This window comes from Pongo pygmaeus, chromosome 8 (assembly GCF_028885625.2).
Source record: "Pongo pygmaeus isolate AG05252 chromosome 8, NHGRI_mPonPyg2-v2.0_pri, whole genome shotgun sequence".
Classification (NCBI taxonomy): Eukaryota; Metazoa; Chordata; class Mammalia; order Primates; family Hominidae; genus Pongo; species Pongo pygmaeus.
Genome location: NC_072381.2, coordinates 49,575,206 through 49,591,065, shown reverse-complemented (window position 1 = coordinate 49,591,065; position 15,860 = coordinate 49,575,206). Strand labels below are relative to the sequence as shown.

The following is a 15,860-nucleotide window of genomic DNA, read 5'->3' as shown; positions in this document are numbered from 1 at the left end:
ATGATTATCTCAATAGATACAGAAAAGGCCTTTGACAAAATTCAACAACCCTTCATGCTAAAAACTCTCAGTAAATTAGGTATTGATGGGACATATCTCAAAATAATAAGAAGTATCTATGACAAACTCACAGCCAATATCATACTGAATGGGCAAAAACTGGAAGCATTCCCTTTGAAAACTGGCACAAGACAGGGATGCCCTCTCTCACCACTCCTATTCAACATAGTGTTGGAAGTTCTGGCCAGGGCAGTTAGGCAGGAGAAGGAAATAAAGGCTATTCAATTAGGAAAAGAGGAAGTCAAATTGTCCCTGTTTGCAGATGACATGATTGTATATCTAGAAAACCCCATTGTCTCAGCCCAAAATCTCCTTAAGCTGATAAGCAACTTCAGCAAAGTCTCAGGATACAAAATCAATGTACAAAAATCACAAGCATTCTTATACACCAATAACAGACAAACAGAGAGCCAAATGAGTGAACTCCCATTCACAATTGCTTCAAAGAGAGTAAAATACCTAGGAATCCAACTTACAAGGGATGTGAAGGACCTCTTCAAGGAGAACTACAAACCACTGCTCAATGAAATAAAAGAGGATACAAACAAATGGAAGAACATTCCATGCTCATGGGTAGGAAAAATCAATATCATGAAAATGGCCATACTGCCCAAGGTAATTTACAGATTCAATGCCATCCCCATCAAGCTACCAATGACTTTCTTCACAGAATTGGAAAAAACTACTTTAAAGTTCATATGGAACCAAAAAAGAGCCCACATCACCAAGTCAATCCTAAGCCAAAAGAACAAAGCTGGAGGCATCACGCTACCTGACTTCAAACTATACTACAAGGCTATAGTAACTAAAACAGCATGGTACTGGTACCAAAACAGAGATATAGACCAATGGAACAGAACAGAGCCCTCAGAAATAACGCCGCATATCTACAACTATCTGATCTTTGACAAACCTGAGAAAAGCAATGGGGAAAGGATTCCCTATTTAATAAATGGTGCTGGGAAAACTGGCTAGCCATATGTAGAAAGCTGAAACTGGATCCCTTCCTTACACCTTATACAAAAATTAATTCAAGATGGATTAAAGACTTAAATGTTAGACCTAAAACCATAAAAACCCTAGAAGAAAACCTAGGCATTACCATTCAGGACGTAGGCATGGGCAGGGACTTCATGTGTAAAACACCAAAAGCAATGGCAACAAAAGCCAAAATTGACGAATGGGATCTAATGAAACTACAGAGCTTCTGCACAGCAAAAGAAACTACCATCAGAGTGAACAGGCCACCTACAAAACAGGAGAAAATTTTCACAACCTACTCATCTGACAAAGGGCTAATATCCAGCATCTACAATGAACTCCAACAAATTTGCAAGAAAAAAACAAACAACCCCATCAAAAAGAGGGCAAAGGACATGAACAGACACTTCTCAAAAGAAGACATTTATGCAGCCAAAAAACACATGAAAAAATGCTCACCATCACTGGCCTTCAGAGAAATGCAAATCGAAACCACAATGAGATACCATCTCACACCAGTTAGAATGGCAATCATTAAAAAGTCAGGAAACAACAGGTGCTGGAGAGGATGTGGAGAAGTAGGAACACTTTACTGTTGGTGGGACTGTAAACTAGTTCAACCCTTGTGGAAGTCAGTGTGGCGATTCCTCATGGATCTAGAACTAGAAATTCCATTCGACCCAGCCATCCCATTACTGGGTGTATACCCAAAGGATTATAAATCATGCTGCTATAAAGACACATGCACATGTATGTTTATTGCAGCACTATTCACAATAACAAAGACTTGGAACCAACCCAAATGTCCAACAATGATAGACTGGATTAAGAAAATGTGGCACATACACACCATGGAATACTATGCAGCCACAAAAAAGGATGAGTTCATGTCCTTTGTAGGGACATGGATGAAGCTGGAAACCATTCTCAGCAAACTATCGCAAGGACAAAAAACCAAACACCACATATTCTCACTCATAGGTGGGAATTGAACAATGAGAACACATGGACACAGGAAGGGGAACATCACACACTGGGGACTGTGGTGGGGTGGGGGGAGGGGGGAGGGATAGCATTAGGATATATACCTAATGCTAAATGACGAGTTAATGAGTGCAGCACACCAGCATGGCACATGTATACATATGTAACTAACCTGCACATTGTGCACATGTACCCTAAAACTTAATGTATAATAAAAAAAAATGTATATCTTGCATTGATACCTCAAGATTTCTGCAGGTTGAATAGAAACTTAGCTAAGGAGGTGAATGTGTTCTTAAAATGATGTAAGAAGGGCTGGTAACTCTTTAATGTACAGATTTTTTTTTTAAAGTATTGTCAAGATTCTTTTAGTGGCAAATTGTCTTCAAGTTAGCTTAGATATAAAGTAGGGTTTATAAGAAAGATACTGGGTGATTTCATCTCATCAAAGAAAGGGCGTCTACATCAAAGGAAACCAGGGAGAAGAATCTGTCAGCATGCTCTCTCTTCCCCACTTTTTGCTGCTTTCTGCACAACAACTTCTTTTTCCCTTATGGCAGCCTGGGTTTCTTAATGTGTCAGGAAACATGGCTGCAGACATTTTTCAAGTTTAGTGTCTTTGGCTCCTATCATTGACTCTTATTCAGTTGCAGTTTGAACACATCTGATTGGCCTGGATTGGGTCTGATGCCATGCCTTGCCATTGATTGACTGGAGTTATCAATCAACCTATCAACTGTGGTCAGGATGGTGCAGCTGTATAAACAATAGCAACAGTGAATCTAATCATAAAAATATCTACCATGTCCATTAGAGGGTTTTATGGCACAATTAACACAAAACTTAATTCAACCTGGTATAAACACAAAGGAGCAATTCACTGGTTTTTAATTCTGGAAGGTTTCAAAGTTGGGTGTGCCTCAAATCTCTTAATTCAGCATTTTAATTATGCCATCAAATATTCAACTGTTTCTATTTTTACTTTGTGCTACTCCAGTGTGAGCCTCACCCTAAGACTAGCTCCTCTCATTGCTGTAGGGTTGCTTCTCTCACAGTGGGTACTCCTCACCCACATTAGAAAGAGAGATGGCTTCTATCCCGTGGTATGCTAGAGATGGGTTGCATCATCTTACAAGAGTCAATTTTGCTCATCGATTCCTATTCTGCATTTAATGACTTGCTGTTAATAGCTTGAAATTGGCTATTGTGGGAATATTTATATGATGGAAATTGGCAAATGCCGCAAATCGCTCGGAGAGTTGGTTGTTATATTTACTAGCATACTACTGCCTCTATTCCAATTTCCAAATGTCAAACAAGGGTGTTGAAATTCACCTTTATTGGATTGGGTTAGGTCACACGTCCATCTTTGAACCAAAGTCTATGGCCAGGGCACTTGGAATTATAACGTAGATGTGCATAATAATTTTGTCAGCATGCTCTTTTAGGGAGAGTATTCAAACAGCAAACAGCAAACAGGATGTCTGATTTCAGTCTGCTGTGCCATAGTATGTGCTTATATAAAATAATGTAGTTTTGGTCATTCCCAATGGGGAATTTGTAAGTAGGTAAATTTTGTGTGTTGAGGTGATGTGGATCATTAGATATGTGTTCAAGTTAGCATCTCCATGAAATAAAAGTGTTTTGTTCTTGTGGTTTGTAAATGAAAATGGGAAACATATTTCACATCATTAATCATCAGGGCAATTAAAATTAAATATCACAATGAGATACTGTTTCACACGCACCAGAATGGCTAATTAAAAAGACTGACAGTGTCAAATGTTGGCATCCCTGCAGAGCACTGGAAGTCCCACATATTCCTGGTGAGAATGTATACTGATATAACCACTTTGAGGTATCAATTGGCAGTTTCTTATAAAATTAAATACATACCCAATTTGGGGGCCAATAATTTAATTCCCAGTTATATACCCAAAAGAGTTGAAAGCATATGCCCAAACAAAAACTCGTACATGAATATTCATAGCAGCATTATCCATAATAACCAAAAGGTGGAAACAAACCAAATATCTGTCAACTGATGAATAAACAAAATGCGGCATCGTTATAAAAAGGAATATTATTCAGCCGTAAAAAGGAATGATGTACTGACACACGTTACAACATGGATGGACCTCAAAAACATTACGTTAAGTTAAAGAAGCCAGACACAAAAGGTCATATATTTCATGATTTTATTCATGTGAAATGTCCAGAATAGACAAACCCATAGAGACAGAAAGTAGTTTAGTGATTGTCTAGGGCTGGGAGAGCCGTATATGGGAAGGATGAGACTGGAGTGATTGTTAATGGGCACAACATTTTTCTATGGGCAATGAAAACGTAGAATTGGGAAGAATGTCAAATGTCTAAAAGGCAGTGGAGGAGAGTTAGTCAGCAACACTGATCTAGGGATCATTCGACAACCTGAAAAAAAAACTAACGTTAGTGTAGGTATTTAACTTCTAAAAACTTATTCTGATGAAATAATGAAAAACTTCCTCAAATATTTATGTACAGGAATGTTATATATATATATTTGAGACAGTCTCGCTCTGTTGGCCAGAAATGTGGAGAATATAGAATTTCAAGCAACAGGGGATTGATGGAACATGGGATGGCACATCTATATGTTGGAATTTGATATAGGCATTAATATATTATATTGGCGCAAAAGTAATTACGGTTTTTTCCATTCCTTTCATAATGATATAATGTTTTATTTTATTTTATTTAAGATAGAGTCTTGCTCTGTTGCCCAGGCTGGAGTCTCGTGGTGCAATCTCAGCTCACTGCAACCTCCGCCTCCCAGGTTCAAGTGATTCTCCTGCCTCAGCCTCCTGAGTAGCTGGGACTACAGGCATGCACCACCACACCCGACTAATTTTTGTATTTTTAGTAGAGACGGGGTTTTGCCATGTTGCCCAGGCTGGTCTCAAACCCCTGACTTCAGATGATCTGCCTGCCTCGGCCTCCCAAAATGCTGGGATTACAAGAGTGAGCCACCACACCTGGCCCTAATATAATGTTTTAGAAGAATGTTTAATCACATACAAATGCATGATGGATGTCATTTCATATTAATACAAATTAGGTTACAATATGGGTGTCGTTTTGTATTAATACAAATTAGGTATGATCCCAGTTAATGTTTTAACAGTATTTGTTCACCTATAAAAATCACTAGATATGTTGTAGTAGTAAACATCTTTTTAATTTCTGCTTTATTTTGTTTTATATTTTTCTTCAGGGGATGGTAGGCTGGAGCATATATTCGCATTATAATTAGAAAACAAAACAATAATATATATTTTATAGTCCTTAAACTCTTATGCTAATAGTGTTTGTGTGAACATCTAAAACGGTTGTTCAATAAACATTAAGGAATTTCTAATAATATCTCCATGATAGGAGTCCCTTATCTGGACATAAGCTTGGAGCAAGTTTTCTCAGTAGCAGGACTATTGACATGTTGGACTAGGTAGCTTTTTGGGGATCTCAGAGGGTCCAGAGTGTGGGGGTTGTCCTGTGTATGGCAGCATCTTCAGCAGCATCCCTGGTCTCGACTCCACTCTATAGTGTGACAGCAAAAATGCCTTCAGATAGTGCCAGGTGTTCTCGGGGAGGCCAAACTGTCCCCAGTTTACAGTCACTGAATTAAAGGAACCATTATATAAAGAAAGGAAATTCTGAATTGTTTCAAAGTGGAATGTATCTGTTGTGAAGTTCTACCTGTTTTCTTATACTTGTGCTTGTTTTGTAGCTAAACATCTTATCAACAGGAAACTAAGTTAAATATCTGTTGTTTCTCATTTTAATTTTTATAGCGATTGCATTAATCGTCATAACATTTTTGTTTTTACGTTTATGGCATTAATTGTTTGTGTTGGTTCTAGTCATTATGCGGTTGTCCCATGCCTTGTCCAGCTCTTTCCTCTGTGACGGGAAGCTTTGTCAACAATGACGTGCACATTATCAGGGGTTACAGCTTCATGTCTACCCCATCTGCTACTGTGTGTGGGAATGAGATGCCAGCTCCCCTCACCATCATCAGACCAGTACTGCTTAACTTCTACTCTAATGAGCAAATCACAGGCTTCGGATTCAAGTTTTCCTATAGGATAACCTGTGAGTAGCCATAATGACAGAGTTTGGAATTTTCTTTTCTGAGTAATTTATGCAAGGAGTTTTCACTGTGATTCATACAGCACCAACTTGAAGATTCAGAGAATTTAAGGGAAAAAATTGTCAATGAGGTTCATGGTAAAAAAAAAAAATACACACTTATTCTTAAAAAGAAAAGGAACTTTTTCATGAACTTCGACTAGAACTACTCTGAAAATCAAATGAAGAATTGACATTCATTTTGTAATTTAAGTTAAATAAACACTACTGCTATTTTTTTTGTTTTTCATACCTTACACAAAACTGCCTGTTAGTCCAAATTATCCAGATGCCTGTTTTATTTCCCCAAGTCATTTTGCTAATACAAAAATTAATATTTTATAAATTTAGAAGAAATATAAAAGAATGGCTTTACAATCTGATAGGACTTTTTTAGGACACTATGCAAAAAGCACAAGCCCTAATGGAAAAGACTGATATATTCAACTATGCTATAATTTACAACTTCTCTGTATCAAAGGCAAAGTGAAAAGAGGAGCAACAGACTGGACAGAGGCATTTGTTGCTACCCAGAAAATTCTAACGTTGCATTTCCCATTCTTGAATAGTCTTTTCCCCTCCTGCTTGGTTAGTTTGCTGACAATATTTATACACTATCAATGGACATCTCAGCTGCAGTCAAATCGGCACACACATCTTTCTTGGGTCTGTTTCATCTTTGCTCCACCAAACCCATTGCTAAAGGTAGAAAGCTAAATAGTTTCCCTTTGAATAAATTACTGTTCCCATCTGCAGAGAAGACTAAAAACATGTATTTACTTCTGAAAAGGGCCTCCATAATTTGTTCACATTAGCTGTTATCTGCATCCTGACTCCCACAGTTTGTAAAGTATGATTACATATGACTGTGTAGTTCTGTTGACTCAAGCAGAATTGAACCACACAATTAACATTTCCTCTCCCGTCGTCTTGTTGAATAAAGAGAAGGATTGATTTGTTCTATTCTTTTGGCAGAACTGCTGCTTTGGAGAGGTAAACTCCTGCTTTATATTCTTCTTCTCTTTAAATCCTCATTTTCCTACGAGGAAGTAGTCAAGATTCAATATATTCTAGTATAAGAGTCCCACTTAAAGAGTGTCATTGATGTTAAGACTTCAAATCTTGACAGTGTCATTGATGTTAAGACTTCAAATCTTGACATTGTACAAAGATGAGAGTTATTTAGGTCTTGAAAAACTTCCAGAGACACATAATTGTGTATAAAGGGAAAAGGAGTGATCGCTACCCATATCTGACATGTAATTCACTTACAGATGGATCCAGGGGTTTGAACACACAAGTACTTACAGGCACATAGAGAAGAGTGCTCCTTGCAAGGTGGGCTCAGCTGAGGCAAAAACAGTAAAGAATTAAAGAGCCTTACATGGCAGCCACAATTTGTTCCTCATTTCTGAGAATGTAAAGTGGAACGTGTCCATTGATAGTGTATAAACCATAGAAATACTTCAAGATGCGTTAACTCCATTATAATTTTAGAATCATAAAATAAATATACATAGATAGGTCTTTCCACTGCAGTAAGAGTGATCATCAGGTGGCACAATCTGATCCTCATATGTAAACCCAAGCAAAAATAGTAATTTTACATTGTTGATAAGAGGGCTTTATTACATTTTTATGTCTGTTGTTTTATTGACTAATGGGTCTAGCTCAAGGCTCTGAGCTGTTAATTGCTGGAATCCTGGAGGGGAATGGGCCTGGCCTCCTCCTGCTTGTTGAGGATTGAAGATCAGTGATATTAATACAAATTGGGGCAAGTTTAGTCCTTACCAGTCTCACAACTGACTGCAAATCCACAGGACTGAAGAGCTATGCATTTGAGCCCACAGAAGGAACTATACTAGAAAGTTCCAAAAATGATTTCCAGTACTTTACTGTATAATATTCTATTCCTGATAGAAAAGACTTGGATCTCTATTATTTCAGATTTTCAGATCACAGCCTTTCCTAGATCTATATGCCCAGAACAGCATTCTGGCTGCCTTTTTCATACTTCGTTACTGCTGTCATCCCTCTCTCAACCTGTCAGTGAAATACAAGGAAGGGATGGTGACACTCCAACAGGTGAAATGTTCCTTCTCGTCATTTTCACTCTGGCTATTAATTTGACTCAGACTGATTCCTTTCCAAGATGTGCCTGTAAATATTCTTCCCTGTTTCTACCCTCTTTCTGTCTTTTATTTTCCCTCCTAGAGGAAAAAAATCAGAATTATTTGTAAACACAATGAAGAGAGATATAAGTCACTTTAAGAAAAATAATTATTATCTCTCTTAGGGAAAAATGCATGAGTATAGAATCTCTCAAAATCATTTTTCCATGCTGGGACTAATCATTATTCTCTTCATATTCCCTTGTCTTCTGTTGCAGCCTGTGGTGGTGTGTTCAGTTTCTTTTCTGGAATCATCAAGAGTCCTGCCTATTCGTACTCAGACTACCCAAACAATATTCACTGTCTGTTTACCATCACCATTAGTGACGACAAATTTATCAAGCTCAAGTACGTAAGACAAATTGGCTTTCTTAAGAAAATACTCTCAGCATTATTTACAGAAGAGCCATTCCTTTATTGATGGAGAGCATGGATTCCCATTGGCAATCTGGACGGAAATCTACACAGAGAAGTGAGGTTCCTAGATGATAGTTCAACCTGGGAAATGACACTCCCCCTGTCCACACAAGCTGGTAGTAACTAAGGGTGAAAAACAGCACTCGACAGTTAAAACAGTCGTTGTAGTTTCCCAACACTTGTGAAGAAGCGTCATAAAATGGATTGTCAATGTATTAACCCATCTTGAAATCAAAGGAGAGAGGAAGGGCAAGAGAAAGCAGTTGCCATTTGTTGGGTATTTATCATACACAAAGAACTTTGCTTCACACTTGCAATAATTGTCTCATTTTATTCTTAAAACAGTCATATGAGGTATATATAGATTATAGATTGGGAATTGAATAGATTATTCTGATTTCACTGATGAGGAAACTGAGGCTCAGAAGGGTCCAGTTGCTTTCCGAAAGTAACACACACATAAAGAGTCAAAATCTGTATTCATGCCAGGCTTCCTCCAAACACCATGTCCTCAGTGTTTCCCAAAACTGTCTCTCAAAGCATACATTTTCTTCTTTTTTATTTTTTTTGAGACAAAGTCTCACTTTGTGGCCCAGGCTGGAGTGCAGTTGTGCAATCTCGGTTCACTGCAACCTCTGCCTCCTGGGTTCAACAGATTCTCCTACCTCAGCCTCCCGAGTAGCTGAGATTACAGGCAGGCGCCACCACGCTTGGCTCATTTTTGTATTTTTAGTAGTGACAGGGTTTTGACATGTTGGTCAGGCTGGTCTCGAACTCCTGACCTCAAGTTATCTGCCTGCCTCAGCCTCCCAAAGTGCTGGGATTATAAGCATGAGCCACCATGCCAGGCCTCAAAGGATACATTTTCTAACTACTTAAGAAATCTATTTTTATTCCTGTATCAGACCACCTCTAAACAGATGCTGTAAGAGATGGCTTGCGTAATTGGTCAATTTTCTCCCCAGTCTTACCTATTCCCAACAAGACTGATGAGGGGAATGCAACCTCCCATTCTCCAGAATGATAAAGTTCAAGACTGTTTTCACCTGACAGCCTATTTCAGTGATATATGGCATGTGGTGGGAAACTCTGAAAGGTAATATAGTTCACGGCCATATAGGACTTTCCATATAGAAGCCTGATGGGCTAAGACCCCACCTACCTACCTCCCCTCTATTTGTCTGTTATCATTTTCTGCCCTAAAGATTCTGTACTCCCTGCAGTTTACTTCCAGAAACCTCATGTATCAGTTGGCTCTCAAACTGAAAGACATCTCTCATCAAGCCTGATTTGGTTCCTGTATCAGGCAGTAAGTGTTCTATAGGCTGGACCTCAAAGAAAACTGCAGCTCCCACCTAGACTATTTGTAGGAAAACAGAGTGTCCTTTAGGTCCTGGGGACAAAAGAACAAAAACTGTCAGATGGCCAGGAGCAGGAGGCTTATGAAGTATGCCTGCCCAGGCGTGGAAGCGTAAGGGGGAGCTGTTTGCTGCTGCGACTCACTATCTGTTTCTTATATGTGTAGGATTATTGCCTTGTTCTGTTCAGGTTGCTTTACCAAATTCCATAAACTGGGTGGCTTATAAACAACAAAAGGTTGCAAAAGTCTAAGGTCAAGGCAGATTTGATGCCTGGTGAGCTCCTGTTTTCTGGCACATAGAAGGCACCTTCTTGCTGTGTCTTCATGAGATGGAAGGGATAAGGGGTCTCTCTCAGGCTTCTTTTGTAAAGTTCTAATCCCATTTGTGAGGGCTCATCCCCCATGACCTAATCACCTCCCAAAGGCCTCACCTCCTAATATCATTGGCTCATGGAACATATGAATTTAGGGGAACACAAACATTCCAACCATGGTATACACACCAACTCATAGAGTTATGTTATATATTCTCTCTCTCTCTTTCTGTCTCTCTCTCTATCTCTCTCTCTCTTTATATATAATGTGTGTGTGTGTATATATGTATATATATGTGTATATGTATATGTGTGTGTGTGTATATATATATATATATATATATATATATATATAATCTAGATATATTTTTTCAGTTTTCAGCCTGGATCCTAGAGCTCACCATAATCAAATTTATGTCTGCACGTTTATTTTATTTTATTTTATTTATTTATTTATTTATTTTTTTGAGACAAGGTCTCACTCTGTCACCCAGGCTGGAGTGCAGTGGTGTGATCTTGGCTTACTGCAACCTCTGACTCTTGGGTTCAAGCGATTCTTCCACCTTAGCCTCCCGAGTAGCTGGGACTATAGGTGTGTGCCACCAGCCTGGCTGATTTTTTTTGTCTATCTATATTTGGTAGAGATGGGGTTTTGCCAAGTTGGCCAGGCTGGTCTTGAACGCCTGACCTCAAGTGATCCATCTGCCTTGGCCTCCCAAAGTGCTGGGATTACAGGTGTGAGCCACCACACCCAGCCTACATCTGCAGGTTTAGAGAATTATTTATTGTGAACTGAGAATCTACATTCTACGAAACAGTTAAGATTCTAGGTGTGGTAGAAGATGCAGACATTAATAAAAGGCTCTTGAAGATTCTGGCTACACAAGTTTTTCTGTCAGTGGGTTTTTTCAGAACTCTTCTGTGCTCTCCTGGGAAAATTATGTAAAATAAAAAGCCAAAGCAGATTTAAGTCCTCTTAGAAACTAAGATTTTATCTTTCTTTGTGGATTCTTATTGTGAAAAATACATACGTTGTCTGTTGAGAATTAAAATGAATGTGGTGTTGCTGGAAATTATCTAGCTATTGTTCTTCCCTGATCTTTTACGATAACATTAAATGTTACATGTGGTAAAAGAAAATCAATACTTTTTTCATCTTCCTCATCATCAGTTTGAAAACCTTCAACCAACCAAAACCTTTTAGAAAAAAAATTAACAATTTTTTTTCTCAAGGCTGTTAAAAGGAAGCATTTATTATATATTTTCTTTTTTGTGTGTGCTGTTGGTGTGTTTATATGCATTGTGAAAATCCAAGAGGGAATATAGTAGGCTACATTTCTTAAATGTATTTCATTACAGAACTTATGCTTGATCTTATGGACCTAGTGTTTCAAGGAGCACACTTTAATAATAAACATAATTGAATGAAACTAAATCAGAAGATGATATGGAGAACACATCTGAGAAATAGGCCATCACAAGTGAATTTAATCATTACCAATACACAATATTCTATGGTTTACGAAAAGAACCCACATGGAGGGGATGAATTAGGAAGTTACTGTCCATATTGTTAAATTTATAAAATGATAAATACTACAAAGTAATATGACTAATTTTTAACTAACATATGAAAACTTCTATATCCAAAAGAGTACTGCCTTTTTTGATGTTGTCCCTTGAGAGGGCTAAATACTCATCATCACTGGTCATCAGAGAAGTGCAAATCAAAACCACAGTGAGATGCTATCGCACATCAGTTAGAATGGCGATCATTAAAAAGTCAGGAAACAACAGGTGCTAGAGAGGATGTGGAGAAACAGGGACACTTTTACACTGTTGGTGGGACTGTAAACTAGTCCAGCCATTGTGGAAGACAGTGTGGCGATTCCTCATGGATCTAGAACTAGAAATACCATTTGACCCAGCGATCCCATTACTGGGTATATACCCAAAGGATTATAAATCATACTACTATAAAGACACATGCACACGTATGTTTATTGTGGCACTATTCACAATACCAAAGACTTGGAAACAACCAAATGTCCATCAGTAACAGACTGGATTAAGAAAATGTGGCACATATACACCATGGAATACTATGCAGCCATAAAAAAGGATGAGTTCATGTCTTTTGTAGAGACATGGATAAAGCTGGAAACCATCATTCTGAGCAAACTGTCGTAAGGACAGACAACCAAACACTGCATATTTGCACTCATAGGTGGGAATTGAACAATGAGATCACTTGGACACAGGGCGGGGAACATCACACACCAGGGCCTGTCGTGGAGTGGGGGTATGGGGGAGGGATAGCATTAGGAGAATACCTAATGTAAATGACAAGTTAATGGGTGCAGCAAACCAACACAGCACATGTATACATATGTAACAATCCTGCACGTTGTGCACATGTACCCTAGAACTTAAAGTATAATAATAATAAAAAAAGTAGTACAGATATTATTTCCAAGCATATTTTGACCAATTGTAGTATCATTACAATAAGTATTTAGCCATCTCAAGGGACAACTTATTATATATTTTCAAAATTATTCCATATTATGGAATATTTATTAGAGCTACTGGCAGAAATAAATTGAAAAAGCAGGCTGGGCGTGGTGGCCCATGCCTGTAATCCCAGCACTTCGGGAGGCAGAGACAGGCAGATCACCTGAGGTCAGGAGTTAAAGACCAGCCTAGCCAACATGGCAGAAACCCAGTATCTACCACAAAAAAAAAAAAAAAAAAATACAAAAAATAGCCAGGCGTGGTGGTACACTCCTGTAATCCCAGCTACTTTGGAGGCTGAGGCAAGAGAATTGCTTGAACCTGGGAGGAGGAGGATGCCGGGAGCCGAGATTGTACCACTACACTGCAGCTTGGGCAACAGAGTGAGACTCCATCTAAAATAAAAAAAAAAAAAAAAAAGAGAGAGAGACAAAAGAAAAAGCAGAAGAACCTACAAAAATGAGGACAGGATAACAAATAATTTAAACAAGTTTAAAAAATAAGCTATAATAAACTCTAAAGTAAAACCATATAGGAAGCCTTGCTTATTCAGGAACTCTGGAAATAGTTATTTAAAATGACAAAGAATAAGGCCTAAATTAAACACTGTATAAGACAGAGAAAAGTTAGGGATGCATCTGTCAGGATAGGTTTTGCATAATAACAAACAACCCCACAGCATAGCAGCTTAACTCAACAAGTTTATTTCTCGTTCAAATGAGCATGTTCAGTGTGGCCTGGCATGGAAACTGTGCTCATCGTGGTCATTCAACAACCCCAGGCTGATGGAAGCTTCATTTTTACATTTGCTTCCATGATCATCACTGCAGTGGGAAGGCAATGTGGCAAAGCAAGTAGTCATTTGTAAAACTTCTTCCATAGAGTAATATGTATCCCTTCTGCTTACATTTCTGTGGTCAAAGCAACTCCTAGCAGCCATGCCAAACATCAAAGTGTGCACCTAGGGCAATCCTACTGGTGCTGGGTAGGCAGAGAGCTGGGACCATGTGCAGAAGTGTCAGTGACCACCACAGAGATCTTGTATATAAATTTCTTGTTCTTCAACTGACCTTAATAGAAATTCCATTTTAAAAGAGGGAAATGAGACTGTGAGAAGGAGAATGGAGCTATCTATGATTCTAAAACCAGAATTTCTTCTCTCTGTTATATTAGCATGCTTTCCATAAGTTCTACTTCATCTCATAAAATAACAAGGGAAGAGTAAATACCGTATTTTTAATGAGACCTAAAAACCTGAAGTGTTGCTGGGATAATAAATATCAGTTCAACTTGTTGAAACTTGATCTCAGATGGACTTTAATATGCCCTAGACAGGGAATTCCTTCAAGTCTAAAACTATATCTTAATCACTTTGACATCCCCAGCTGCTATCACAGTTTTTGTTATATTGTAATTACTAAAAACAAATTTGGCTAAACTTTTGAACTGATCAGTAAAGTACTGTCTGATTTCTAATATTTCCTATCAAGTGAGGCTTGAATGCTCTGCTGTTAGTTATTTCCTTGTTGTTTTTTTGCAAGCGCTAAAGGTACAATTTAATAGATGTCCAAATGGAAACATCAGTATTAACAAGCTACATTTCACAGGTTCAGAGATTTTGATGTGGTTCCTTCCACCTCCTGCTCCCATGACTACCTGGCAATTTACAGTGGTGCCAATACCAGCGATCCCCTTCTTGGCAAATTATGTAGTTCAAAGTGCCCACCAAATGTGAAGAGCTGCAATAATAATATGCTCCTGGTGTTCAAGACAGATTCATTTCAAACAGCAAGAGGCTGGAAGATATCTTTTTGGCAGACGTTGGGTAAGAATTCTGGACATGTAAATCTATTTTTCAGGACTATTACCTTTCTGCTTTATTCATCTTTTCTCCACCTGACTATAGTTGCTTTTCACTGAAGCTTAGAAGAATATGCCATGTAAAGGCTTGGTTTTAAAAATTATGTATGACATATTTTAATGTTGTAAAAAATCACTCAACAAATGTACCTCTCCAACATACAAAGACAAAGTCTTTCTACACAGTCACATTCAAAAGATGCCCGAGACTCATTTTATCACCTATAGAAGTGGTATAAGTTGAGCCTAAACGCAGGCAAGGGCCAGGTCAAAAAAGAAAGCCCCATTGCCTGTGCCAACTTTATCAGCCGGGCTCAGTGGCTCATGCTTGTAATCCCAGCACTTTGGGAGGCAAGGCGGGCAGATCACCTGAGGTCAGGAGTTCAAGACCAGCCTGGCCAATATGGCAAAACCCCTTCTCTACAAAAATACAAAAATTAGCTGGGCAGGGTGGTGTGGCCTGTAATCCCAGCTACTCGGGAGGCTGAGACGGGAGAATCACTTGAACCCAGGAGGTGGAGGTTGCAGTGAGCCAAGATCATGCCATTGCACTCCAGCCTGGGTGACAGAGCGAGACTCTGTCTCAAAAAAAAAAAAAAAAAAAAAAAAAGGATAACTTTGGTAGCATGGTGGAGGAAGGTGCAAAGAAGAACCTACAACCTGGGAAGGAAGAAGCTTATGATAGAAATATCAATGGGAAATGTCAAAGCCTTGAATGAACACAGAGGGAAAAGAGATAAAGGGAACAGCAGAAATCTGAGAGACAGAAGGTAGAATACAATGGAAGCACAGTGTTTGGACTCTGATGATATTTTAATGAGGACGTGAATTGAGGGTGACTTTCTATAGGTAATTTGTTGGATGGTGGTGCCTTAGGAGACTAAGATTTAAGGGAGAAATGTTATATTTAATTTGGGGTATTTTAGGTCGGAAGACCTGTCTAAATGGAGCTGTCTAGTTGGAAGCTGATGCTTGAGAAGGAATTTGGTCTGGAGAGCGTAGGGGGAACAGGTAAAATTAGGTGTGAGGATA

General features: G+C 38.6%; 1 protein-coding gene across 1 annotated transcript in view; it reads left to right on the top strand.

Moving 5' to 3' along the window:
• LOC129045013 (cubilin-like) overlaps positions 1–15,860 on the top strand; it is a 122,473-nt gene that overhangs the window by 63,056 nt on the left and 43,557 nt on the right. The window contains 1 exon segment of the mRNA XM_054503311.1: positions 5,925–6,156. Within this exon segment, the coding sequence (XP_054359286.1) occupies positions 5,925–6,156 (232 nt within the window).